This window comes from Molothrus ater, chromosome 9, assembly GCF_012460135.2.
Source record: "Molothrus ater isolate BHLD 08-10-18 breed brown headed cowbird chromosome 9, BPBGC_Mater_1.1, whole genome shotgun sequence".
NCBI lineage: Eukaryota > Metazoa > Chordata > Aves > Passeriformes > Icteridae > Molothrus > Molothrus ater.
This window is the reverse complement of record NC_050486.2, coordinates 16,802,877-16,830,594: the sequence shown is the minus strand read 5'-3', so window position 1 is coordinate 16,830,594 and position 27,718 is coordinate 16,802,877. Positions and strand designations below refer to the sequence as shown.

The 27,718-nt window shown below is 43.7% G+C and overlaps 1 protein-coding gene across 1 annotated transcript; it reads right to left on the bottom strand.

Annotated features, from left to right (window-relative positions):
* SYDE2 (synapse defective Rho GTPase homolog 2) lies at positions 1–27,591 on the bottom strand. The gene is made up of 7 exons (XM_036388197.1): positions 27,483–27,591; positions 23,398–24,081; positions 13,733–14,832; positions 10,411–10,537; positions 5,667–5,848; positions 4,571–4,802; positions 1–2,455 (listed from the first exon to the last, which is right to left on the bottom strand). Exons 1-7 carry the CDS (start codon positions 27,589–27,591, stop codon positions 1,953–1,955), a joined length of 2,937 nt encoding a protein of 978 aa, XP_036244090.1. The 3' UTR covers positions 1–1,952.
* Between the last annotated feature and the right edge of the window lie 127 nt (positions 27,592–27,718).

Here is a 27,718-nt window from a genome sequence, read left to right as displayed (position 1 = left end):
TTTTGTTCTTAATTCAAATTTTATTTAGAATTTAAATTTATAGTTTAAAAAGTATGCACATTCTGTAGGTATAAAAGTTTAAAAAAATACATCGATTTATTGATAAATGCTTCAGGTTAAATTTACATTTTCATTCATATCATTATATTGCAATAATTGTTTTGCATCTTTTAATACTTATAAAAATAAATTAGTGAGATTGAATAACCCATTGGAACCATGCTAAAATAATTCCTTAGAAAAGAGGGGTGAAGTTTGCCATAGCAATTCTTAATTCCTTGCTACTGTAAATAAATAACTCTTCAATTAAGCAGTATAAGGAAGTACAGGTTAGCAGAAAAGCACTTACCCAACACGGTGAATGGAAAGCCATGGTGGGATGTCAAAAATCGTACCAAAAAGATGTAGAATTAATTTCTACCCTGCCACCTGGCAGCAACTGACCTCTGAAAACACCAAAACCTTCTCAGCCCCACCTGCCCAAATCCCCCCTTCCTTGGGGATGTGTATATGACCTGTAGAGGACAAGGAATGACTCTGTATGTCCTTTTGGTTAGAAGGACTATCAAAACATCTGTATACAATTTGGTGACTATTTTTACCTGTGTTTCCTTAACAGGAAATGTTTAATGGCTCATCATAAGTGAGTAGAGATAAAAGAGGCTCTGAGCAGATGGTGATAGCTGAATCTAATAAGGTCACAGTGAACTGCAATCCCACCCAAACTCCCCAGGAGTAATATCATTCCACCCATTCAACCTCATGTGACAACTCTGGCTTCCATTTCTGGGAGAGTAATTTAAAAAGAAAAAAAAAAAAAAAGTAACTGGCTTTGTGCTGAATTTATATCTTGTATCTCCAGAGCCACAAACCTTTAGAGAGGGCTCAAATGCATCTAACTACCAGCAGCAGCCAAGAGTACCACAAGAAGAATACATGAAATTCTGGAAAGAAAAAAAGTACCAAAACATCAAAAACAAAGCAAGATGTTATAAAGGAAAAACAAAAAATATTTTTTGAAAAGTAAATACCTTCCAGACCTTCTTTATATGTGAAAAAACCAATGGAGGAAGAAACAAACAATGAAGAAAAAAAACCCAAACAAACAGAGAAAGGGTGGTGTGTGTGTGTGTGAGAGTTAATAGTCAACACCTGCAAACGGCTGTTCCTCCACCACACAAGGTCATTTACATTAATCATTCACCCTACCTTCTCTCTGGCCATGTCTCTGTGCATAAATCAAATGCTGTGTTACCCAAAGGGTAACCTTGTCCTGGCATCACTGAGCATTCTTCCTGGAAATGGGAACATTTCATAATTCTGAGACCTTTCCTTTACAAAGATGGCTACAGACACATGCACATTTATACATATATATATACAAACAAGGTTAGAAAAATATTTATTTTTGCTTGTTTAAATAATTACTGAAAAGTGTTAATACAGTAATACGTTAATATTTGTACAATTAAAACTTTATATATAAATATTATATAAAGCATTTTTCATAGCAGCCATTGCATATATAGTAAAACAAGTCTATCTGAAGTCCCTGCTGCAAAACTCAGGCCAAGCAGCGTTCATCCTATTCTGAGAGGAACATCTGTACCAGAGCCAGGAGTTCAGGAATGAGGAATTCTGCTGCCACTGACAGCAGAGATGTTGCTTTATCTTCTACCAGGTACTGCCCAGGCCACCTAAGTGCATAGTGTTTTTGGGGAGAAATGTCACTATGTGGAATTACATCACAGTCTAAGCTTGTCTCCAACACAAACCAGGACAACACCTTCTAAGAGAAAGGCAGAAACATTACGGAATGGCTTCAAATGTGCTAACACAAGGTGGGCCATGGCCTTACCACAGGGTGCTCAGGGGCACCATCACTCCTCACTCAGCCAGGGAAGCCCAACAAGGGGCACGGAGGCACAAGGAGATGTTGTGCAGGACAGGATTTAATAACTCATATTTAGTTTGTTTTTATTGAGTTCCCTTTCCAGGTTTCCTATGAGAGTATCAATACTTTCCTGCAGGTCCTTGAGGTGTGCTCTTTGATCCACTGCAGAGTCCATGGCTGGCACTGCCAGGCAGCTCCCACAGGGGAGCTCTGTGGGGCCGGGCTGCGGGCGTCCCGTGGGGCCGTCCGGCTCCTCGGCCTTGCCGCTGTCCTCCCCGCTCTCCGTGCCCTCGGAAGGGACATCATCATAGTCTGCCTCCCCCAGGCAGTCCCTGGGGCTTAACAAGTAGTTCTCCCCACAGCTGCTCCAGTCCCCAGCATAGCGGTTGCTGGATGGGCTGTCAAGGCCGGCTGGCCTCGGTCTGAGCACCCCCGACATCTCGGCACCGCTCAGATTCAGCACCTGGGGTCTCTGCCTCTTGGGCCTCAGGTAATTCAGGCAGGATGAGTGCTCAGGAAACACACTCAGATGTGCTGGTTCTTTGGCAGGCAAGTGATGAACTAGAAGAGAGAAGTTAAACCAGTCACAACTGAACCCATGCTGCAACACAAAAGTCCATGGCAGCTGCCCACTGTCATCCCTCAATGTCCCACCTAGCGTGCATGAATACATGCAATCTTACAGCCAACACATTGCACACTTTTTGCCATTGTTTGATATAAAATAATTAGGAAAAACTACTTTTTTCCTAATTTGAAGATTCATGCCAGATTCAAATTACAGTAGAGAAGCCTTTCTTAAAGTGGAAACTCCCAGACCACCAATTAAATTCATTGTATGAGTTAATCACCATTCAGCTCTTGTCAAAGAAAAGCGAACTGCTCAGTTTGCACACTTCATCCAGGCTAAGGAGTAATAGAAAGCAGGCACAGCAAAAGAGGTTAAACCACAACAAAACACCACCACTGAGAAACCCCTAGAGAAGCTGACAACACACTGAGCTGAGCTCTCGTGCTTCTCTTCTGCCCTGATGCTCTGTGCTATTGAAGGAGCTCCCCTGCAGTAATTTCTGTGTGCAGCACAAGCACAGGTACACTCACACAGGTTTGCTGGCAGCATTACCTGAGCTCATGAATGCACAGCACAGTCACTGACAGGCTCCTCTGCTGTGACCCACTGCCCAAGGCAAGCAGCACTGCTCTGCTCACTGCCCTGGGCCTAGTAAGTATCTGAGCTGCAAAACTTCTGGTTTTATACACACCACTGCTTCTTGTAATGAGCAGCACAGACTTCCTATTCCCATTCACCCCTGAAAAGGCAGTGCACACAAACCCATGCAGATCACCATGGGAGCCCTCCTTGTTAGACTCCCCACACACAAGCACAAAGCCTCAGTCCTGAAATGTGCCCAACCCTTCTCCTTCTGGATCCACAGTTCAGGTCTCCAGGGGATTTTACTTTATGTCTTGCACAGTACTATGCAATAACTCTCACTGCTTTCCCCCCCCTTACGATAACAAACCCCTTCTGTTTAGACTGTGCTCCATTAAGAGAAGGGCCATGGGTTAACAATAACTTGCCAGTGTTACACAGGCTGGCCAAACAAGGCCTATTTGTTTTTGCTCAGAAATAAACGGAAATCAAAGTATTGCACAACATGTTGGTTATCAAGCTGTCTCAAACTACAGGAGATTAAATGTAAGGGACCAGACTGTGATCCTTCTATTCAATCCAAGTGTGCTGTTTACACTGTGTGGCATTCACCTACTCAAGTCTCTGCATTTGTGTTTTACCTCCCTTTTAACACAATATCCTGCACAGTTCTTGCAAGCCAAGGGATAGGGCTCAGCTTTTTCTTCTAAGTGAAGGAAAACTCTACTACTTACCCTACTCCTACCCTCTTAGAGCAATACACACTCCCATGGGCAGAGCTGCATCCACTTGGTTTTGTAGTCCACAGCAGCCATGCCATAACCCATCCCCATGGTTTCAGGATTAGTTTCTGCACAGTATTTGCTGCCCAAAGAGCTCTTGGTCTCCCTCTTCCTCCACCTACATGCCTCATCTCTCCTGCATAGACTCACTCATCTGACTGAAAGCTTCTTTTCATTTTTGGTGATCAGCAGCTTTGGAGCTGCCCACCTGCAGCTGACAAGTGAGCAGCAGCATCTTCAGTCACCTCAAACCCATCATGGAGTAGCAACATTTTTCCTTATGCAAAGCTCTAAAAAACAAGTAGAAGTTGCAGACCTCTTACTCTGAGGATATCTTCAACTCTGCCCAATTACAAGAGTGGAAATAAATTAACCCCATCAGGTCAAAGCTGAAGAGCAGGGGAAAAAAAAATCTCCCACCTCTCTAATAGAGATGTAGAAACTTTAATGTCACTGAGTTGGTGTTTTCTAGTGTCTTTACTTACATAAAGTCTTCACTATTTCTTTCATTATACTCAAACACTGCCATATGGTAAGAAAGCAATTAAAGCAACAAACTTCCCATTTAGCAAAGTGCCCAAATAGAAACTGTCATCATTTCTTTAGATTAACAGTGATGCCATAGTACCTCACATTTTAAGAATTCTGATGCTGCTCAATCATCCTGAATTAATGTACAGTGTCACACAGTGCAAACACAAAGCAATGGTTTGACTTTTTTCCTTGATCAGATGAAAGTACCTGGCCACAGCTGAAGTAAGTAGTGAAGAACCTCTATGTGCTTTTTGAAGTCCAGGGCACTAGCAAGCTCCTCTGAGTCTGTGAAGACTCTGTTGTTATGGTTGGTGGTCTCCTGCCTCTGGCTCAGTAACACAGGGCCAAAACACACAGCTAAATTCTGGCACGTCATCTTATTCACTTCGTGGTAAGAGGCCACCAGTTTCAGGTGATCCAACAGCATCTTCAGGGTAGCCTAAAGAAACAAAATACTGCTCAGGAAACCAAACACCAAACAACAGTGGTACTGGTCACAGCTCTAGAGAGAAAAGATCAAGGCTGATAGCTCTGGTTTTCCTACCAAAACCCATCAACAGAACATCCAAGTGCTGAGTTAGAAAAGCTGTATTTGACTACGACAGAGCAGACCAATTAAGACAGACTTTCTGATAAGACTCAGTTTGTTTCTTATCTGAACTCATTTTCACATGGATGAGTTTTCTCACAGTACATCAGGAAGGGAGGAGAGGCTGCAGAAGCAGTACAGGTGATTCAGGTACATTAGAAAATAAAGAAACCCTCGAGATGATGTCAGCATCTGAACAAGCTTCCAGGTAATTCCAGATACCATGCAGGCCCCTCCATCCCTCCCTCTCTCCCCCCCAGAAGGGGCTGTGGTTTGTGGTGCTACACAGGAATTTAACAGGTAACAGTGCACAGCTCTCTCACACTGCACAGCAAGGGAAGCAAAGGCTTTATTGCACATATTTAAGAAAGAGGAATGGATTTGCCCAGGTAATTCCAACATACAGATCAGAGAGCTTTGCAGAAGTGGAGCAGGACAATGGAATTATCATTTATGTGATATTGTAAAAGTAGAGATCATGGCCTTTCATTCAGTTTTAAAGAAACAATATAAAATGAAAACTAGAGCAAGTCCAGCAATGCAGACCGTCCAATTCATTGCAGCATGGAATTATTTTCACATATGTGGAGCATCACAAATACAAGTGAACCACTTGATCTGATAAACAGTTCTGAGACATTTTATATCCAGTGTGAATATGTTCCTTTAGTTTCTGATGCTTGTGATTTACTTGAACGTGCTAACACGACTCACCTTCTCAACATCTGGCAGGCAATCCAGAAGGGCTGCTGTGTGCTCAGAGTCACTTGGGTCATTCTCACAACCACTGGCTGTCATTTTCAAGGGATTTTTCACCATTGCATCCAACACTGCTTCATAGAGCTGCTTGGTTATCAGGGGAGAGGGCAGCTCTCGCAGATAATCCTTTAGGACACCTAATGGGACACAACAGCTGCCTTTAACAAGCTGCAGATTCTCTTTGCAGCAATTTTTGGGAGCATTAAAGCACATCAACTGCACTCATTACACAAGAAAATCCCCTGTGTCAGTGCCAAACCTGGCCCTCAGGAGCAAGGGATGGGAGGACAGCACCAAAAGGGCACAGCAAAGAGGGGCAGGAGGACAGGGCTGCTGCATGTGCAGGAGTGAGGACACTGGGCACCAGGTGAACATCTCCCCAAGCTTCCCTCCTTTCAGGTGAGGGGAGGCAAGGAAAGGACTCAGAGCAATCCACCTCCCATCCAAGGAAAGGAGCTCCTACAAACATCAAAGTCCAGCTTTTATATAAGCCTATCAGTTAGGGGTTTTTTTCTGTTTATTTTCAGCTATAAAATTATGAGCAAACATCCCAGTGCCAGGGGCACGTAGAGCAAAGCACATGGTGCCTTCTCACCCAGCCAAGCACAAACCAAACATGTCCTGATGAGAGAGAGCCACCAGCCCTGCTGCTCCTGGGCACCCTGCAGCCCCTGCACACCACTCCCTCCAGCTGTGACAGATGTGATCCACACCCCCGGGGGACACTGCCTGAAGTGCCCAGCACCGGAGCCTGCCCTGGGGCACTGAAATACTGCAGCGTTTCTGCAGCTGGGGTGTGCTGGGGCAGAGGCTGTTTCGGGGACTGCAACAACCAGGCAAGCACCTCATTACCACCTATTCTTTCTGAAGAGGAATTGAGGTTTGCATTCTTGTTAGCTGGCTTTGGAACTTGGCTGATACTTCATTTTGAGAGGGGTTTCAGTGATAAAATAACCCAAAATATTAAGGCTTCTAACAGCAGTCTCTGGAAAGGACATAGCAGGATGCTACTATCCAGGCGCAATATCCAATACAACCAACAAAAAATTGAAGGAAACAAGCCTGCCTCCCAGCAGTTTTCATTTTCCTTAAAAATTTGCTTTCTGTGCCACAAATATCTACTAATTTTAGCTAGATCACAACTGCATTTAAATACTTTGTTAGGAAGAACTGCTGGACTAGAAGAAACTGTTCAAAAGTATGAACTGCAGTTAACAAAACAGCCTGTCCTCCAAACAGGTAAAGTTTTAAAGGCAGGTTTTTTTAGCAGGCCCTCCTCACAACCTCGTAAAATCTCACATCACAGCAATTACCATCACACTGTGCCATTTAACAAAGTAACAGTTTTCATCAACTCGAGCCTGTGCAACGGAGCTGTAAAATGAACTGTACAGCGTGGGCTTTGTTACAAGGTAGTTTCTTACAAAGTACAGGGATCAGAAGTTAACATTTCATCCTTCACATGCAGAATGCATGTAAGAGTTGTCTTCTACCTGTATAAATATTTTCATTTAAAAAAGAATCCTGCCCTTGCAGCAGTGCCCTGAACCTGAGCTGCCAAATCACCTCCTGCTGCAGCCAGGCAAAACCAGCTCTGCAGACACCACACGGCCTCCAGGAGCTCACTCTGTGCTCAAAATGGGAACATCCCCTCAGGAACACAAAATGAGAACAACCACTTTTTCCTGAAAAAATATTTCCCCTGGTGTTTTGGTGGGATTTTTTTGTTTGCTTTAAAAAGAACATGCACTTTTGGTACTTCTCCACTAAAGTAGCTAGTTTTTGTTTAGTAACTTACTCATATTCCTCCCTTCCCACCAAATACTTTTTCTTCCCTGAATTTAGAGGGTCATGCTCCCTATGTGGATTAGCTGGTTAAAATATTTATGAAACTAATGTGGCAGATGATGATGCTGTACAACATGATCTGGGATATTTTCCTTTTTTCATAGGCAAAATACTAGCAAGAGATGCTGACTTCTATAAAGATCTGTTTCAGTTGTGCTTTTTTTGGAGGCAGAGGCTGAAATCAAAACCAGCTTACAGTAGGAAATTATATGTTCTAATCAAATTAGCTTATACTAAACACAACTGTCTATTAATAATTATTTACCAGGAATTCCTGCAATAGCATCCACAATCATAGGACTGCCACCTGCCAAAGGACTTTCTCCTGTTCAGCTCCAGATAACAGGATGGTTTGGGAGCCATGAATGCCCCTTGACCTTTCTAAATCCTTTTGCTATTCACTCAGCTAAATTAGCCCTCTAAGAGGCTGCTGTTATTTTTTTTCCATGAATCTACGCTTCCTGCCGCTGCCAGCCCACTAGCACATTCCTCTTGACACAACCACACACAACAAATTAGACAGAGAGCAGAAATTGCCATCCACTTCATTAATTCCTCATTTTTCTGACCCACTGAACTGTTAAGAGCACTGCAAGCTTTATGCAGAGATATGAATTCACGTGGATGCCAACAGACACGATGCAACAACATGGCTACAGGTCAGTTCCATGAACTGCCTGCCCGCCTCAGTTTGATCCATGAGCCCACTTCATTGTGTGTCAGCTTGTGCCAATCCCAAGCGTATTTCTCAGTCAAGATTTAATCATTAAATGTTCATTCCTTAGTCTTTGGAGAGCTGTCAAAAAAAAATATTATTCATCTTTTTGAAAAGGAGCGCTACTCAAATTTCAAAAAGGACATAAGGCAGCGCTTCTCTACAAACCAGCCAAGATTTATGCTGAGGATTCATATTCAGTGGAACACATGTTTTGGCTGATAGAAGTATGAATCATGTGCATCAGCCTCAGCATTAAGTAATCAGGGGAAACATTCCCTCTCAACCCAACTCCCCAAGCACATGCAGTAAGGTTTGTGGGCTCTTTTATTCCTAGCACTGGGCACAGTGGCTAACTCAGCTGTCCACAAAAACTGTAGTTTCCCCTGTCAATCTACAGCAGGCAGCTACCAATAACTGGAGTGGCTGCATTTGGTCAGTGGAAGGTACAGATGCCAAGAGCCCTTCCCTCCCTGCTCCCCAGCCCACAGAGCCCCCACAGTCACTCCTTGCAGCACAATGCTGACACAGGCACTGCAGGCACCTGCACAGCACAGCTGCAGAGCTACCAGGGCAAAGAATCTGCTTCTCAGTGTAATTCCTTAAAATTCTTTTCCCTTGTAAGGAAAGCAGCATGTAAGTAAACTCTTGCAAGAGAAGGCAAACTAAAGGACCCAACAGACTTTCTGTAAGGCAGAAAACAAAGCTGTAGTCTTTTCACTCTTGCAATACAAACTCTGGACACAAAATAATTTCATGGAACAATCTGATATTAGAAGTTCTCAGCATTTTTTCTCATTAATTTATTTGTAAAGAGAAGAAAATGACCCAGTTTAAAAGATCATTTATATTTTTTACCTTTACCAGATACCTCGTTTATAAAAGCTGTATAACATCAGAGTGAAACACTGGTGGGTTAGTGGCTGGACTTGATGATCTTAAAGGTCTTTTCAACCTAAACAATTCTATGATTCTATAAATACAAGTTTCTGATGCTGACAGTGCTGGTACTTCTGAACAACACTGAACCCCACAGCAAAATCAGCCAAGGCAAGTAAGGCAAACTGACTGGCAGCACACTGAACCAGGAGGTTTATATAACTCAGTAAATGTCATCGGGTAGCATCTTCTGCTAACATGTTGTATCATTATAAAATGTAATGAATAAAATTAATTCCCAGTACATTGAAATGAAATAAACCTCCAAACAGGGTATAACTCTTCTATACAGCTGGATGTTGGATACTACAGAAAGGGTTTTGGCACAGAAAATTTACACCCCAACTACTGTTACATTTTCCATCCCTTGATATACAGGCAGTGAATGCTTCTGACTAATTTCTCAGAACAACTGGCTTACTCAGTGATGCCTGAAATTAGATCAACTTTAGCTAGCATCAAATATCAATAGTTATAAAACTGTTCCAGTTTTTAGCAAACCAGAAAAAGCTCAACAACTGACTTCAGTTCTGCAGTGCAACTCCTGTGAAGAGAACTATGTAAGGAGCTGATGCAGGAGCTGCCCAGGAGCAGCCCTACCTCTTCCTAGAGCTTGCTGAGTGACACCAAGTGAAGGGCCACTCCAGGGAGCAGGAGAAAACCCAGCAAGATTTTAAAAAAGCAGTGAACAAATGAAGGCACTTTCCTGCAGCTCTAACTAGCCTGCACAATACAATGGGAAATCTGCTTCCATATCTCCTGCAGTCTCCAACATAAAGGGGAGAACAGCTGGTCCAAGGCAGCCCTGGGTCACATGGTGAGGATCCACCAGCACAGCAGAGGGGCCTGATCACAACCAAGCTTTTCCAGATCTTCTCCAATACAAACCAATGGCAGAGGTTTAACCAGCTCCAAGACCCCAGCTCCTTTCAGACTCCCACTTCCCTCTGTACCTGGTGGAGCAGTAACTGAAAGCAGATCCTTCCATGTCCTCCTCTCCCTAAAAATCACTGCTGCTTCATCCATACTTACACATCCCCAAAGTAACTGCACTCATTCCCACCCAGCTTTCAGCAGAAGTTAAAAGCTTGTTAAAATGACAACAGAAAAAGAGTTCAAAGCACAATTTCCCCCTTTTAAAGGTACATGAGGAACATGGCACAACTCTGTTGGAAGAAAAGCAAGTAAATGTGTTACCTGTTATGACATTAATATCTGGGTACTGGCTCTCACAGAGAGTAACAGCCTTGCTGTCCCTCTCAAACGCCTCTCGAAGCTCTTTCTTCACCGCTGCCGAGCCACAGAGCCGGTACAGCCCCACCACCTGCAAGCACAAAGCACAGCTCATGTCAGCAATGCCTGCCCAGGGACCAGTGACTGCACCCTGTGCTGTGCCACCAGAGAGCCAACAGCAGCAGCAGCTGGTGACTGCACCCTGTGCTGTGCCATCAGAGAGCCTGAGAGCAGGAGCTGGTGACTGCACCCTGGGCTGTGCCATCAGAGAGCCTGAGAGCAGGAGCTGGTGACTGCACCGTGTGCTGTGCCATCAGAGAGCCTGAGAGCAGGAGCTGGTGACTGCACCGTGTGCTGTGCCATCAGAGAGCCTGAGAGCAGGAGCTGGTGACTGCACCGTGTGCTGTGCCATCAGAGAGCTCGAGAGCAGGAGCTGGTGACTGCACCCAGTGCTGTGCCATCAGAGAGCCTGAGAGCAGGAGCTGGTCACTGCCATCATGTGCTGTGCCATCAGAGAGCTCGAGAGCAGGAGCTGGTGACTGCACCGTGTGCTGTGCCACCAGAGAGCCTGAGAGCAGGAGCTGGTGACTGCACCCTGGGCTGTGCCACCAGAGAGCCAACAGCAGCAGCAGCTGGTGACTGCACCCTGTGCTGTGCCACCAGAGAGCCTGAGAGCAGGAGCTGGTCACTGCCATCATGTGCTGTGCCATCAGAGAGCCTGAGAGCAGCAGCTGTTTGGGAATGCAGCTGGGCTGGCACAGTTAGGCTGTCCCATCACCCCACACAGGATCAGACACTTCCCAGGACACAGGGGCTGGGAGCACTCAGAGAAGGACGCTCCTGTTTTCTCAACAGTCAACGTGCTGAGCAGTATTTTATCAACGTAACACAACTTCTAAATTGGAATGGCTTAATGTTTTGCTTTTATGCAGAATCAGGAAAGAAATACAGATTAAGCATATATTTGCTTCTCACCCTACTTACTCAGATCATCATTATTTTTCCTGGCATAATTGTTTAATTATTCAAAATAGAATTCAAACATCAGCAGAAAGAAGTGAGAAATGTTTAGAGCTTTATGTAAGCAAAATTGCAGTACAAATACAGTCATTAATCATCAGCAGAAGAAAAAGTCACACAACTGACTCCATACTAAAAACGAGGAAAGTTACAAATCAATTAATAAACGAACACAAACCCAAAATAAGTGAAAGCACTTTCCTACAGTATTACATTATATAGTAAAAAAATAAAAATTTTTATACCCTTAACCAGTTTCAAGAAAATTATGACTACTCTATTGTTACAACTGTAAGATGTTATTTTTAAAGTTGATAAGATGCTGACTTCCAAGTGTTTCAAATTATACTGAAAATTTTCTGCAAAACAGCTATTATTTAGCATGTTTAAGGTGATAGGAGTGAAACCTGCACCATTCTTGAACTAAACTGCCATTTAAATCATGTGCTTTCATGTATTGAAATTTTCCATTTTATCATTATTTTCATCAGCACCATTTATGCAAAGTACTACTATGATCTTACAAAACTAATTCTTAGAAATATTAATTTTATTTTAATTAGCATTATCAGCAGGTGTACTGAGGAGTAAAAGATTAATTTAAAACTACCATGGACTCAAGACAAAAAATTATCCAAAACCAAGCCAAACCAAAGAAACCCATCTGTACTGTCTTAAGACCATGAGAATGAAGGTATGAAAGCAAAAGCATTTTTCTGGTCATATATTAATCGGAAAGTTACCCAATGGAATTTGTACTGCCCCATTCCCAAGACTGAATATGACCTAGTATATGCTTAAGACAATTTCTTTTAAAGTTTTAAAGTTTCCTAATGCCACATCTGAAATTCAGGTGGTGATTATGTACCATGATAGTATTTGCAGTCTATAGGAAAGTCACAAATGTCAGACAAGCATGTGGTTAAAAGAAGAAGTTAACAGTATATTTTGCACTTTTGGTTCTCTCTGTGAAAATACAAAAATAGATTTCATGCTCAAAAGCATCAGGTACATTCAGATAACTTAAATCCCAATTGCTTCATTACCAGTGTTGCCTTGATTACCCAATATCATTTGCATGACTAGGTGCTAATAAGCCCATAATAAAGTGCTGAAACCATAGAACACATATACTAGAAAGAATAAAACTTCTCTTTTCCAGTAATTGCATGTTAGGAGAAGTATCCACAAGAAAAATCACACAGCTAATACCAGTGATGACTTTCAGCAAAAGAGCCACACGGAAGTTCCATTTCCCTCTATAGTTCATGACCTGGGTTATAAACAGCAGAGCTAATCTCATCACACCTGCAAGCATATCCAACCTGTCAGCAATTTAAAATAGTAACACTGGTAGGTGTGACTACTTCTCAATTTCACCTGAGTGAGAACAGGTGCAAAAGACAAGGAGGGCTCACTAATGCTGTGGAACAGCAGACAAGAGTCCTCCCACCAGTTTCAGACTAATTGCCATGGGGAACATCTGAGCTTAAGACTGCATACTCTTTCTTAACAGAGCTCTTGTCTAGCACCCATAACCGGTGATGTTTTTCCATACCTCATTTCTCACACCTATTTTTATTCATTAGATTACATCAACCAATAATGGGATGAAAAAAAGACACTGGGCACTTTCGCTTTGAAGCACTCCCAATTTTGACGACAACCTGTAGAAAGACAAGGAGCAGTGGTGTGGGGAAAGAACTAATTCAGCCCCTCAGGGACTCATCCTAATGCTGTGTACAAAGTGATGACAGAGATGGGTCTCAGGCACACTGGCTTCAGACTCCACCAAAAGATGGACTCACTGTGTCCCTGCACAGAGTCTCAGCTTTGGGTTTGAGCAAACAGTGAACCATACCATTTTGGCATTTAGATGGTCAGTCCCTACAGACTGACCCATGTCTCAGGGGTCAGATATTCTCAAATTCTCAACTGATCTCTGTTTTCCGAGGCTGACTCTACACACTCGGGGCTGCACATTTGTTTCACAAACCCCACTCCTAAAGCTCTGCTGGGAGCAGTTCCTGTGAGCAAGTGTACTTCTCCTCTACAAAGGCCAAGCTGGAAGTGCTGACTGCACACAGTCCTGTTATTCTTCCCACATTACAATAGCCAGTGTTCAATACACACAAGCAGCAAAGGAAAAAAAATTGACTTGTAAAGATGTTTTTAATTTCCCCCATTTCCACTCGCTATTTACACTGCAACAACATCTATCTCAACACAGAAATATTGACAAAAGAGATTAAAATATGCACAGTACCTGACAGCCTCTCTTTTCAATCTCCAGAATGCATTTCTGCAACAAAAGGGGCACCATCAAGCCTGCATTTTCCTTCTCGACAACTTTCCGAGCATCCACCCCAAACATCACAGGCTCACGGTCTGTGTCAAGGCCATCAAGAGAGTTTTCCCACTGCTCCATGAGTGACAGCTTGACATAAATAAGCCCCCTGGGCTCCAGCTTGACAGCCAGCTGATGTGTTTTGGTGACCCGAAAGAGAGTGGGAAGAGCCACAGTTCCATGACAACACACTCTGTTTTTCCGTGGGGTGGGTTCCCAGCTGAACACCACCAGCTTTAAGTGCTGAGCATTTTCGATTTCTATATTGAATGTGTGGTCCATGTCAAGAAATGTTGTCCTACATGTGAGCAGGGCAGTCCTTGCTTTGTTTACTGAGTCAACCTGTATTGCACAAAAGACATCTTTTGAGTCTATTCGTGGTGGCTTTAAGTCTTCAGCACCATAAAAGTGAATGCTCATGAGTCCAGAGATGTACTGAGAGCACTTGGGTTGATCAGAAAAGTTGTAGTGTCTGAAGGCATCGATATCTATTTCAGGTTTACCACTGTTACTTGGAAGGCTCTCCTTTCCTTTCCCACACTTGGTGTCATGTCTGTGTTTACCTGATTTTGTTATAAGTTCAGGAGAGTCACCATCACTGAGGTAACCACCTTTGTTGAAGGATTTGGAGCTCCTCAAGCTCTTCTTTTTGTAGGTGTGTTGTGAGGACACACTGCTGTCAAGATGGTAACGGCTTATCACATTCCTGCTGGCAGCTGTGGTGGAGTTTCCAGAAGAAGGCAAAGACACTGTATGGCTTGTATCCCGGCAGCTACTTTTCAGCAGGGAAGGAGGATTATCTGAACTACTATGGCTTGAACTTCCCTTCACACTCAGCTTCCTGCTCAGCTCTGGCAGCTTTTTCATTTTCATGGAAAGCTTCCTCACAGTCCTGGGAGATTTAATTCTATCAGGGAAAGGCCAGTTGATTGATCCACTTTTTTTCAGGGGACTGGGACTTGGAGGAGAAACCTCTGTGGAGGGTATATCAGGCTTGCGTGCAAGAGCAGCTCCAAACCCTTTAGAAGGAAAGAGAAGGAACAATCATTTTCAAACTGCAATTCTCAGAAATGGAAAAATAAAATTTCAACTTGGGGAAAACATGTACAATTTGTCATAACCTGATAAGTACAATTCATTCAGACACCCTTCACTCATTCAGTCAGATGTTCACAAGTGTTCAGAAAGCTGTGCTCTGCTGACTCGTTCAGCCAAACTTGGCAATTCATTGTCAAAAGCCAGATTTGTTCTGCTTTATGGAGATGAAAGGGCCAGAAACTACATATAAACAAATGAGCAATTGCACCCGCTGCATTCAGCTCGAGGCACTTGTGCTGCATCCCCCAGACAAGCACACACAGCCACATTCCTGGGGCACAAGTGCAAGGAAACCAGACTGAAAAAATCCTGGAAATATGGCAAAGGCACCCTTGTCTGCAGAGCAGTTAGCTACACAGCCAACACATCAGCACTGCCACTCCTCTAATGTCTCAAGGAAAGACACTTGTCTCTAGCAAAGAATGTGGCTCTTTGTTTCCCTCTATTACCTCAAAGAGCCCTAAATCTCTCCTGTGTAGATGCAGGCAGTCTCACACCTTTTCGTTCATTTTTCTCAGCCTCTCCTTTCTACAGCATGATGTAAGATTTATTCCTTCCAAAAACTGCATCCTGCACTGCCTCATTTCACTGCCTGCCAGCAACCTTCCATGTTTCCTGGCACTACCACCCCACAAGAGTTTTTAAAGTTAGACAGCTCCCAAGTGACATCCTCACAGGAAATCACCCCCCTTTCAAGGTACCAAAAAGAAAAAAAATATATATAACAGCAAGCACTGATGGTAAAAAGAGCAAAAGAAAAAAAAAAACCAAAGCAACAACACTTCCTCAATTCAGCAGTAAAGAACTGCTAATCAAGGAACACAATTAGACATAAGCCAGTACTGCACACAGACAGGAACCTGTGGCTCACCTCATGCTCTAATACCCAAGGAAATGCAAGTACCAAGTTTTGCTCAAGTCATTCTCACTTTTACCAGCATGAGGCAGTAATAACTGTAAGAAAATTGATCAATTTACCTTAGTTAAGAAACAATGCGGGAGGGAAGCTGAGGGCAGAATGATAGATAGATATTAATAAAATTACATGATTACTTTCACTTAGAGTCACTTTTCCTCCCCTTAAAAAAAAAGAGTACCTCTTGCTAGCAACAGCCATCCCCATCACCATTTTCAAATGTTAGCAGCTCCCAAGAGGACTGGGTAGCCTTGCCTGTGCAGGATGGGGTTCTATACAGTCCCTAAACACACCAACCCTGTGTGAAGCAATTAGCCCAGGCAGCTCACAGAGACTCAAACACCTTTATCCATCCATCATTAGCCTTTGCTAGCCATGGAAAAGGAGATTGTTTACAGCATATAAAAAGAAAGAAAGAAGTGTTGTTTTCACAAGATGCTTAGTAAACCACACTTTAAAGGAGTTTCTCCTTCAGATTTGCCAAGGACTTACTACTTTAATTGTAAACTAACCACTTCAAGTCCACAGCAAGTGATTCTTACAAGTGCTTTGTGCATTCAAATTAATTTTCACCACTGGACTGTAATGTACTTTTTATACTTCACCAAACCTTAACAGCTAAATCAGGCAATCTGGTCTTTGACCAAAGTCATCTGCTGTGGTTTTGGTTCCCTCGCCCCCTTCCAAGAAAAACCCTACAAAGGCTAGTTCTAGTCTCAATAGAAGTTTGGATTAAGTAACTTTTGCAGACAGTGGCTTAAAAGAGTACCTTTAGAAAAGGAGGTTTCAGTTACGAAGAATAATGCATAGAATCTGTCTTCCAGAGGAACAGAAGAAAATTCATTTAATCCTGCATCTCATGGAAGTAGTTCCCTTGCAGGGGCAGGGCTATTTCTAGCACGCCTGCTGTGCTTTCTGGCAAGCAGCTAGTTAGAAATGTGGTGTTTGATAAAGGCAGACAAAGCCTTCCCTTGTACTGCAAATCACCGCACGGTCCCACTGGTGGGCTGGCGTGGAGCGCACTATAGCAATCGCTGCCACACTGCAGCCTCTAACATTAATCTCCCCTTTCTGTCAAAACTCTCTGGCACAGGCTTGGAAAAGCAGGCCAACAAATTAAACTTCCCCCCCACAACTCATTAAAACCAAAGAGTCAATCTAACACTATGACTTTTCTGTGTCCAACTTCTGCTGCGTTCAGCAGCAAACAGTTAAAGTGAAATATGTGGCTGGAGGAAACTCAACAGTGGAGCATTATGCAGGATGGTATTCCCATCAGCACTGAGCCACATGTTGTTCCACTAAAGCCAGCAATGTGCTGAGGTATGCACGCAATTTTAAAAGTGTACATGACAGCTCTGAACAAGCTGCAGGAGGAGTTGTAGCACAGTCCAGTAACACTTCACTGCCCAGCCTACCCATCTGACACAGCTTTCTCACAAGGGTAACAGAGAAACTGAGTTGCACCTCTTTTCTCATCCAAGTTACAAGATTGTGCTGCAAACAGCAGTTAGACATTAAAAATATCCTTACAGAAGGGTGACAGAAGACAAAACATAAGAGGCACCTGTTGCACCAGGACAGCATGGGGATGGTCAGTTTTATATACACAGCTGACCATTTGTATGTGTATGTAATGTTTATATTTTACAGTGAGAACACTCAACCCTGGAAACAACCAGGGAAGTGGTAGTCTTCACCCCTGCAGGTTTCCAAGCTGCAACTGCACAGGGTGGGGTAGGTGGTCTCATTTAGGCTCCTTGTTCCTCTGAAGGGTGACCCAGATGATCATCTGATGCCCTCTCCAGCCTGGGCTGTGCTATTATACAGGCTTCAATACATTTGCCTTGTGCCTTCTGACACTTCAGCAGTATGAATACAGGGGGAAAAAAAAAAGTTTTTGCAGGACAATGCAATCCAAGTCAAAACAAACTGACACCCTAAGTAACTGTGTGCAACATCAGCTGTGGGTTCAGCTTGAGTAGAAAGCCACCCTTTACTTTGCCCAGCACTGTGGCTCTGTGAAAGCATAGAGCCTTTCCATGGCCACAGAAACACGAAGAGCCCACAGTGCCTCACAAACCAGGCCCCTCTGCCAGCCCATCCATCCAGGTGTCCACAGGACAGTCACCAGTGTCCCCTCAGCCAAGCAGACCTACACCTACACAACACTGCTCCAAAGGAAGAGAGGGCTCAGACTCAAGCACCTACAACACAGGCCCTGCCAGACATGTGCAGTGATTTAGCACAGTAAACATGCTTGTCTGCCCCTGTTAAATGGAGTTTATATGTGTTTGGGCACATTTATCACTGTCACATCCACTGCCAGCAACACATGCTGTTTTACAGGCACATTTGACTACCCTGTTATATATGTCACATTCCCCATTGCTTAAGATAGGGCTTCCAAGTTATTTTAAAGTTACTCAGAAAACCTGCAATTTATTTTTGGGCAACAAGTTGAGGTGAATAAGTTGGTCAGAAAGCTATCAGTTGCTTACTACACCAAGCTACTGAAGTATCAAACAGCCACTCTCACACCTAATGGAAATGCTGAGTTAATGTATTAAAAGTGAAAAAGCAGCAAATCAAAATAGAAGAGCCCAAATATCTCAAAACCATTCTTGTAGCAAACAATAGGTGAAAGAGGGCTACTGTTCTTCTGTGGCAGAATCCACAAGAGATACTGATCTGGATCCTCAGCTGACACACTGCACATCAGCTCTACTGATGTCAAAGGCTGTTAAGTTTCTGAGGTGCAGGCACAGTTCTAGACCTGTTCAGATATAAAACTTCAGAGCAGAAGTGTAAATGGCATTGAGAGAACAACTTATGATATATCAAATTGAAGCAATTAAGACGTAAGGTAAGCCTCACCTCTATCTACATCAGCAACTGTGCAAAAGAAAATTAAAAAACTAAAAAGCACTTTAAAAAACTGTGTTAGAAAGCAATTATTTCTATGTAAAATCTTAATTACTTATCTAAATGAATGGAAGAATCTCTGCATTTAACACGTAAAGAAAAGTCTTTTTTACCTCTATATAAATTACTATTTTGACCAATGCAGTCCTTATCTCACATACTGCTTCGGAGACAAGGAATGGAGAAACTATTAAAATGGTAAAAAAAAATCTCAGAATTTTGTAAAGATAGTTTGCTTTCTTTGATTACTATACACACTGATACTAATAAAATTGTGATGAACTCATCAACCCAGGGATCACTTTTATAGGAGCAAAAGACAGAAAATACATTGCTTAAAATTGAAATGGGAGGTGGTTAAGCACAACCCCTCCAAGGCTCAGGCACGAGAGGTGAAGAGGGTGACCAGTGCCTGCTCCTCATCCTGGTGGTGATCCTCAGAGCATCCACCATGGGGTATCTCACTGCAGACAGGAGCAAGCACGTGTAACAGCACTTTACTGATCAGATTGAAAGAGTTCAGTATCTCCAAAGCAGCATGAGTTTGCTGCAGATATCGGTGACCCTGCACAGGAACCACGGGCGGCTCTGCTCAGACACTGGAGCTGCACCAAGGCACTCCAAGGCTGGAGCACCGCGGCGATGCCAGGCACTGCCTGCTCAGGCTGCTCTCATGAACATTTCCTCTCCTCACTGGGTCTTTCATGCCATGAAAAGCAGCTCTGCCCCTATCTTCCCCATCAGAGGATATAAACAGTTACTCAGGACAAACCAGAAACTGAAAAAGGCAATAACTATTTTGACAGAACTGCTCCCACTCCACAGCGTTACATCCTGTTGTTTCTTTCACCAGCAGGCGTTTATGGCATTGTCACCCCGTGAAGCCAAGACAAATGCATGAATAAGCCCTTGACCTCCAAAAGTATGTGCACAAACTCCCCAAAAACCCACCTAAAAACAGGCTCCACCTCAGCAGGAGAAAGGTCCCTCTGCTCCCTCTTTCTGCCAAATCCCTAACCATTCTGGTATCTCACACATTGTGCAAGTATTTCACATCAACGCACTTCTGTCTTGTGAAACCAAAGCTCCTTGCACTTGAAAAACAGGTAAACCACAAAACATCTTCCATCTGGGAAATAAGCATTAAATTTCAAAAATAATATTTGTAACATGTGGAAGGAAAGGTGTAGATAACATTTGCTGCCCAGTATACTCTATGTATATTGCTGGAAGCTTGCCTGCAACATGTAAGCATGCAAAATATTTGCATACGTGGGCCCCAAAAGATGTATTTGGAAACCAGGATAATGGTCACAGCCTAAGTGGAGAAAGAGCCCTGTAGTTTTAATAGGAATTAAGCCAAATTCCAGTTGGCACATATCAGGGTTAAGTGGGAATATGGGATCCATCTTCACTTGCCATAACATTGGAAAGAAATTGTTTACAGTGACTCTTACCAGGATTTTCCACCCAGACAACTAACTCAAGTACATTTTTAGTAGCAAAAGCACAATCCAGATCCTGGCAACCTTCAATGCACCAATCCTACCAGGACGTCTCTCAGATACAGACACACGAGATGATTCCACTCATTAGGAAGGCACTAATACCAACAGTTATCCTCCCCAAAAGCAAGAATATTCTAAATATTGTAAAAAAACAGAAGGTACTATTCAGAGCTCTGTGGTGTAAATCTCTCTCAGGAGCCAACATTACAAAGGGATGCTTTCCTTCAACAATTTGCAGGTGATACGCACAGCTATAAAAATACACAGTTAAGAGCTCAGTCCTAGAGAGTTATAAAGAAAAATTACTTCAACATTTTACTGTGAAAAAAGTTCTCATATTGCATTTGTAACAAAAACCAAAATTCTATTTTTCAATCATAACCATTTTTTCTGTGCAAAGAGACACATAATTAAAAACAGCCTCCAGGGTTCTTTCCACTTAAATTCTTCTCCCACAGACCTAAGAGCCTAAGCTGGGCTGTTTCTACATTATTAACTTGGAACCAAGTTACCCTCTTACTCCTATCTTTTGAATACATGTTATAAAGAAAATACATTATTTTTTCCCAAGCTCTGCTATAAGGGTGCCTTATTTCTAATCAGTTTCTTTTTTAAAGCCAACAAGGCTAGAATTATTCACTAAGGAATTACCTGACAAATCCTATTAACGTAAATGGCATTTACTGTAGAAAGTAACCAGATTAATACCAGGAGGTAGCAGTGTAAATAAAGACTATGGGACAAATTAGCACCTCTACAACTATGATCCATTGTACTGGAAATAGTATTTCTAGTTACAGGAAATAACTATTTGGTGCTCTGTTTGGAAAGACCCACAAGAACAGAATTCTATCATTTATTCTTTTCATAAAGAAATCTCCTGTCTAATAAAGACTCAAAAAAGCAACCAAAAGTAAAAAAAAAAAGTCATTACTATTTTCACTCTACAAAATTGGAAATCAAAGTAAGGCAAAAATATCTAAAATGTTAAAGGCAAAATTGTTTCCATTGTCCAAAGAAGAAAACAGCAAATGACAAAATAAACAAATATATATATTTTCTTGCATTTTGTACTGCCCCACTTTTTTTTCTGTCTGTGCTTCCCAAAACCTAACATTTAGGCTCCAATGCTAACCAATATTGACATATTATATATGAGATCAATAAGAAAGGTAGGCAGACTTTTCCCCAAAGCTTTAATTTCTTATTTGACAGGAGTTACTGCTTAAAGTACCCAGCTCTCTACAAACAGAGACATCCATTTCATACCAGCTATATAATTCAAACAAGGTCCTAACACAAATAAAATGAAATTGGCCATGGTGCCTTTCATGTAGTAATTTTATATGGATGAGCTGTCATTTTAAATTTGACTGAAAATAACTGTAGATACTTTAACTGGATTAAAAAGAACTAAGCCACTTCTCCATAATAAAGCCAATTACTAAGCAGCAGGGATCCACTTCATCATCAATTAATCTATTCAATGTGATCACCACCCAACACATGTAGAAGGAGAGCTGCATTTGAAGTACCTTAATTAACTAAATGCATAACAAAAAATCAGGTGAAATTCGTAACTTCTCTCCCAGTTTGAGGAAACTCTTGAAATCAACAACTCTGCTTTCAGAAATAAATGCATCTTTAGTATGAAAGCAAGTTTGACATTTTTCTTCTTACAGAAAGGGACTAACTTTAAAAAAAGAAATAGTCACCCACGTATGGAGAGATTAAGCAAATAAACGGAGGTCAAGCGGTTTGCAGGACACACACAGCCTTCCTAAATAACCACACTTAGTGACCTCTACAAAGCATTTGAGCCCCAACAATGACAAAAATCTACCAAAGAACATATAATCTCATCTGTCTTGCAAGCAAATAAAACCAGTCTAAGTATTTAAAACAGCTATAAAGTGAGCTATTTCTAATAAATGCCCAAAAACTTTAACACACTTTGCAACTAAAAATATGCTTGTATCTGCAGCATTTCCATGAAGAGAACAAAATGTGAGCCCCCAGAGGCCAAGAGTTTTTTCTTCTGCTGTTAACAGCAGTTGCTCTGGTGCTTTGAAAACAAACCCTGTTCCCAGAAGGAATACCTCTACACCAGGAATCCAGGCACAGCAGCTCCCAGTACACAGGGACATGGGGCCAGAGACTGCCAGGATGGTGAGGCTGGATGGGGACAACCCAAAAAGAAGCCCCTCCAGAAGACAATGCACACCTGGGCTCCCACACCAATGTTTCAGGTCTTTTCTGATGAACCAGGCAGAAATACAGGTTCTTAAATGTCAGCGTAAAGTGTAACCTTTCCCAAAGAAAGGAACCTGGAATTCCCTGTCTCCTGAACTTTACGCTGTTTTTAACTTTGAATAGGACACTAGAGTTAAGGTTGAGATAATATGAGGCACGTAAGTAATTAAAAGTAATACCTTTTTGGAAAGGGTTGGGAGAGTTTTTTTCTACTTACTTTTGTTTGGTGTGGTTCTATATTTGTTTGGGGTTTTTTAACAGACTGGGAAAAATCCTTAATATGATGCTGAATTCACACACTAATGGAATTATGGAAACAAGACTATCAAACACTCAGCCAAAGATAACAAGGAACAAAGAGGCTGCCTTCTGAAAGTGAAAACCACTCTTCTGCAGTCTATTAGATTAGCCTGAGACAGTCAACAAGACAGTAATTACAGAAAGCGACGTGATGAATAGCATTTGCATGGTCTACCAAAAGGTCTTTATTAAAAAGTCCCAGACAGCAAGTTAAAGAAACTTCTGCAGACATTAAGTAGCTTTGAGGCAGGAATCCAAGGCCAGGGCTAGACACCAGCTGACAAAGGAAACCCAGTGTGTCCTCACATTACCAGGCTTTAGCAAGCTCATTTTGTAAAACCTTTGTCTTCAGTGAGGTGGGAGCCAGAGAGAACCCAGGCCAAGCACACCTGGACATGCCATGAACAAAGTGACTGGGAAACAACTGCGCACCTCTGCGCTTAGCAGGCATCAGTCTCACAATCTGAGTCGTTTTCAATGCACTTGACATGCACTGCCACCAAAAGTTTACTTGGTAACGTAAGAGGTGGAGAAAGAGAAAAGAGACCTAACAAAGGAACGCTTATGTTCCTGGGCAGTCTTACCTGTGGAAGGACACTTGAAGGCAGGATTGTCCTCTGCTGCTGGCACAGCAGGAGCCTTGCAGGCAAACCTCTGCAGGGGCTGCTGTGCGTGTTCCCCGGGCGGTGCAGCATCCACCGGGCTGCCCTCAGCGGGCTGTGCCACCCGGCCGCCCTCCGCGGGGCGTGCGGCTCCCTCATGGGGACTCACGGCCATCCCAGAGTCACCCCCAGGGTGGCCTTTGTACCGAACCGACGGGGAGCCCACAGCAACAAGGCTATTCACAGCAGAAGGGTGCACGCCGGGCAAGTCGGGCTCATCGTCTTCAGGGATGGGGTTGTACCATATTTCTCCTTCATCATCCGCGTCGCCGTCCTCGCCGCAGTCGGGGGCGGCGCTGCCCAGCGCGGCCGGGCCCGGCAGGGCGCAGCTCCGCGCCGGCCTGCACGGAGCCCAGGGCACGGCGGGCTCCGGCAGCGGCACGGGAGACCTGGGGACCGGGACAATGGCCCCGGGCTCTTCCTTACAGGCATCTTCTTCTTCCAGGGGAGGAGGGGGCCGCCGGTGGGTGCTCTGCTGCAGCCAGCTGCGTTTCTTGGAAACGGTGATGCTGTTCACCTGCGGCCTGTGCTCGGGCACCTTGCCGGCCTGGGGGCACTCGGGCTCCTTCCTGCTTCTCGAAGCTATGTAAACATTTTCTATGAAATCTGTTCCCAGAAAGGAAGGCAAAAAGAGAGGGAAAGACAAATGTTTAGAATATCGTTTGGCTTTTGACAGATGAACACATTTGCTGTCGTATAACACTTGCATCAGACCTCATCCGAAAGGACAAAAGATAAGGTGATATGAGCACAAAATTAGATTTCAGCCCATCAAAGCAGAATGTGCACATAGCTAATAAAGAGCCAGGCATGTTTGGCTGTATTTTTAACACCACATAATTTAGATAAATGACAGTGAGATAGCTCTGCTGAAAGGTCATGCATACTTCCACAGAAATGGCTGCTTTTTTCTGCGAAGTTCAGGTGCAACTGGTTTGAAAAGTTACTACACAGTACTTCTCCAGTTTAGTTATGCCAATGAAGAAACAGTCCCAATGTACTGCTTAAATGGCTACAAAATCCCCACATATATTAATTTCTAGATTTCTATATAAAGGTGATATGTCCTACACCAGAACATCCAGAAAGGACTGTCCTTACCAGCTTCATCCAACAATTATGACAGAAGCATCCCCTGATTTGGGGGGAATAAAACAAAACACACCATCAAGAAAATAAGGAAGGAGAAAGAAGAAATGTAGAGAAGTTTTTAAACGACAAAAATTTCACACAAGAAGTAAACAAATTCCACTGACTGTTCCCAAAACTTGAGAGTTTCATTGAAGCAACAGAGAAAGATTTAACTGTCCATGAAAAGTGCTGCTCACACTTGAGCCCCCTGTCAGAGCACAGCCAAACTCCACTCAGCAGCAGTGCAATACCCCCCTGGCTGCAGCACATCGGGGAGCTGCGACCCCTGCACTAGGACTGGAAGAAAAGCTGCAAACACATCCAAATTAAAATCAGGGAGCAGGTCAGGTAACCCTCATGCTGCTCTGCACACCAGGACAATCCACACTGGGCTCGCTCAGCCATTGAGACTGAATGGGGATAACTGGGTTCTGTATAAACAGACCACCTCTTTTCACATGAAGCCCTCTGCAATTGGAAATTCGAGATGAAAGCAGCTATTCATTACTGCTTGAACATTATTCTTAGCAAAGAATTATTTTCACACCAATAATGGATGTTAAAATATGGGCACCTTTATGGAGGACTCATGGAGCAGCTCTGTAAATCCAGCCAAGTTTGCTGTAGAAAGGGAGACATGAAAAAGACTCATGTGAACATCTTCCCTTTGACCCTCTTTTTAGGTTTGTACTTTAATGATAGAAGAGATCCTTGATAAGATCTGAAACACCACCATTTTATTTGATGAAAGATTCATCATTTGATTTTTCAAAAGCATAGTTTGCTTGTTCAGCTAAACTGCAGTATTATCACTGTTTGAGATTTGAAGAATTAACTTGTTTCAAAGAATTAACAAAATAACAAAATTAATCATGCTCCTTCTGAAGCTTTGCACATCTCCACTGAAGTGTTTTACTACACTTGGGGCCTAAGTCAGGCAGCTAACAGAATCTGAGGGAAATGTGCATGCAGATCTTTTGTCAAAGTTTCAGTGATTTGGCAGCAATCATGCTCCTTCCCCCACCCACAGCCTGGAAATGGAAGCATGCTGCTGTAATGGTTCCTCTTTACACACTGTCACACTACAATTTCACGTAAGAACTAACCAAAAGGATAGTTCTGCAACAGGCATAGGGCTATGCCTATGTTTCCAAGAAGTCTCTTTGGGTCAGGGACTTCTCAGGCAGGCATTCTCCTGCCAGTGACAAATATCCCAAAGTCCTTGCTTCATTCCAAGGCTGGTCCCTGCTCTGGTGACATAAATAGAAGGAGCATCCGAGAGCTGTATTTCCACAAACAAAAATATCTGCTACTTCCTGCTCTGCTGCACAAACACGGGTCCTTCCGCACTGGTTAGGGCAGGCTGCAATTCCCAAAACAACAGCTCCTGTGCAGCACAGTGTGCCTAAGCATACACCCAGGGACACAGCTGGTGTGAGCCTCAGGCTGCCCTTCAGTCCTAGCAGCAGAAAACTTTGTTTTCACCGTCCACCCAGATATCTCCATAATCTGCAAAAGCTTAGTGCAGAGCCATCAATGCAGAACCTCCAGCCTCGTCCACCAAGGCTGCCCACAGGGACACTCCACCTTCCACAGGACTCAGGACCATCCCAACTCATCAGCCACATGCTGCCAGATGTCACCGATTGGAAATGCCCACTGAAACTCACCCACATTATACACTTCCACATACATCTCCCAACTGCAGTTTCTGCAACTGCTAGCAGTATTTGCAAGCACTGCTTCCCCTTTATTCGAACTTGGCCCTGATCCTGAAAGCCCTTATGCCTGTGTTTATTTTAGTAACAAACTGGTTCACATGCAAGTATCTGCACAACCAGTGGTTCAATATCACAGAGCTAGTTTTCAATGTTGTTAGCTGTTACAGGAGTGAGTCCATTTTAAATAAATACAAAGCTCTGAGAGACATACAGGTCAGGAACATACTTTTTGTTCTAGAGCAATGCCTCATTCAGAAGAATGCTGCCTACTATTAGCATTTTCACATACTTATTTAATATTACATTTAATATAGTTAAGACCGTGTCTCCACACAAATACCAAACATGACAACGGTTCCTTTTCAAAAGGCTTCAATATGGTGTTCAAGGAAAAAAAAAAAAAAAGTCAGGTATTTCCTTCACCTTTCACTCATTGACAGAAAAATTAAATAAATCAGTATTTCAAGTTAAGCTATAATAGTACCGACACGTGTATGCTCAGAAATCAAAGCTTCAATGTTTCAACTCAACTGCAGTCGAAGCCGACCTTATGCCAACTCCGTGGGCACAGAAAATACTTCACCATGATACCATGCCTTGCTTTGCAGACTGCATGGAAGCAGGGAACAGCTTTATCCAGCCTCTCCATATATGGATCAAACAACTCTCAGTTCTTCTGGCAGATATTTAAACACGTTCTCTTTCGCTAAGTTTCCTAACAAAAGTATAAGATACAACTACTATATATTCAAATGGTACAACGACAAAACTGAAAACTGATCTGTAAGATTCCGAGTGCATCTTTAAAAAGCGAACAAACCAACCAAGCCCAGCGAGCAAACAGCAGCCGAGGAGTGACAAGCAGATGTGGGAGACAAGACAACGCGCAGGGACGCGCACCCAGCGCTGGTCGGAGCCCCAGGAGCTCTCGCTTTCACGCGCAATTCCCGCTCCCAGAAGAGGCGCAGGTACCGATGGCACGCTGCCGCGGCCGAGGAGCGATCCGAGACCCAAGCTCCCGCCCGCCCCGGCGCCCCGGGCAGCGGGCACGGAGCATCCCGATGCCGCGGGAGCCCCCGCCCGGCGCTGGCCGGCAGGTGGAGGAGCAGGAGCGGCCGCGGGCGGGCAGCCGGAGCCTCGCGGCCGAGCACTTACCCTGCGGGGCGCAGACCCCGCCGTGGCGGTGCCCGGCGCCCGCCGCCGCGCCTCGCTGGGACCTTCTGCCCCGCAGCTTGGAGAGCGTCCTGCGGAGCGGGTCGGCCATGCCTGGCGCTGCCTCCGCGCCGCGCTCAGCGGGCGCTGCCCCCCGGCCCGCGGGAGCGCGCAGCCCCCGAGCGCCGCGGCGGCCCCGCCGGGAGCCCCGGCCCCGACCGCCCCATGGCGCCGCCGCC

Coding starts and splice junctions, on each gene's coding strand:
- SYDE2 (XM_036388197.1), bottom strand. CDS start 27,591: ATGGCCGACCCGCTCCGCAGGACGCTCTCCAAGCTGCGGGGCAGAAGG. Junction 10,538..13,732: donor TTGAAAAGAGAGGCTGTCAG/GTACTGTGCATA, acceptor TTGTGCTTGCAG/GTGGTGGGGCTGTACCGGCT. Junction 5,849..10,410: donor AGATATTAATGTCATAACAG/GTAACACATTTA, acceptor GTGTCCCATTAG/GTGTCCTAAAGGATTATCTG.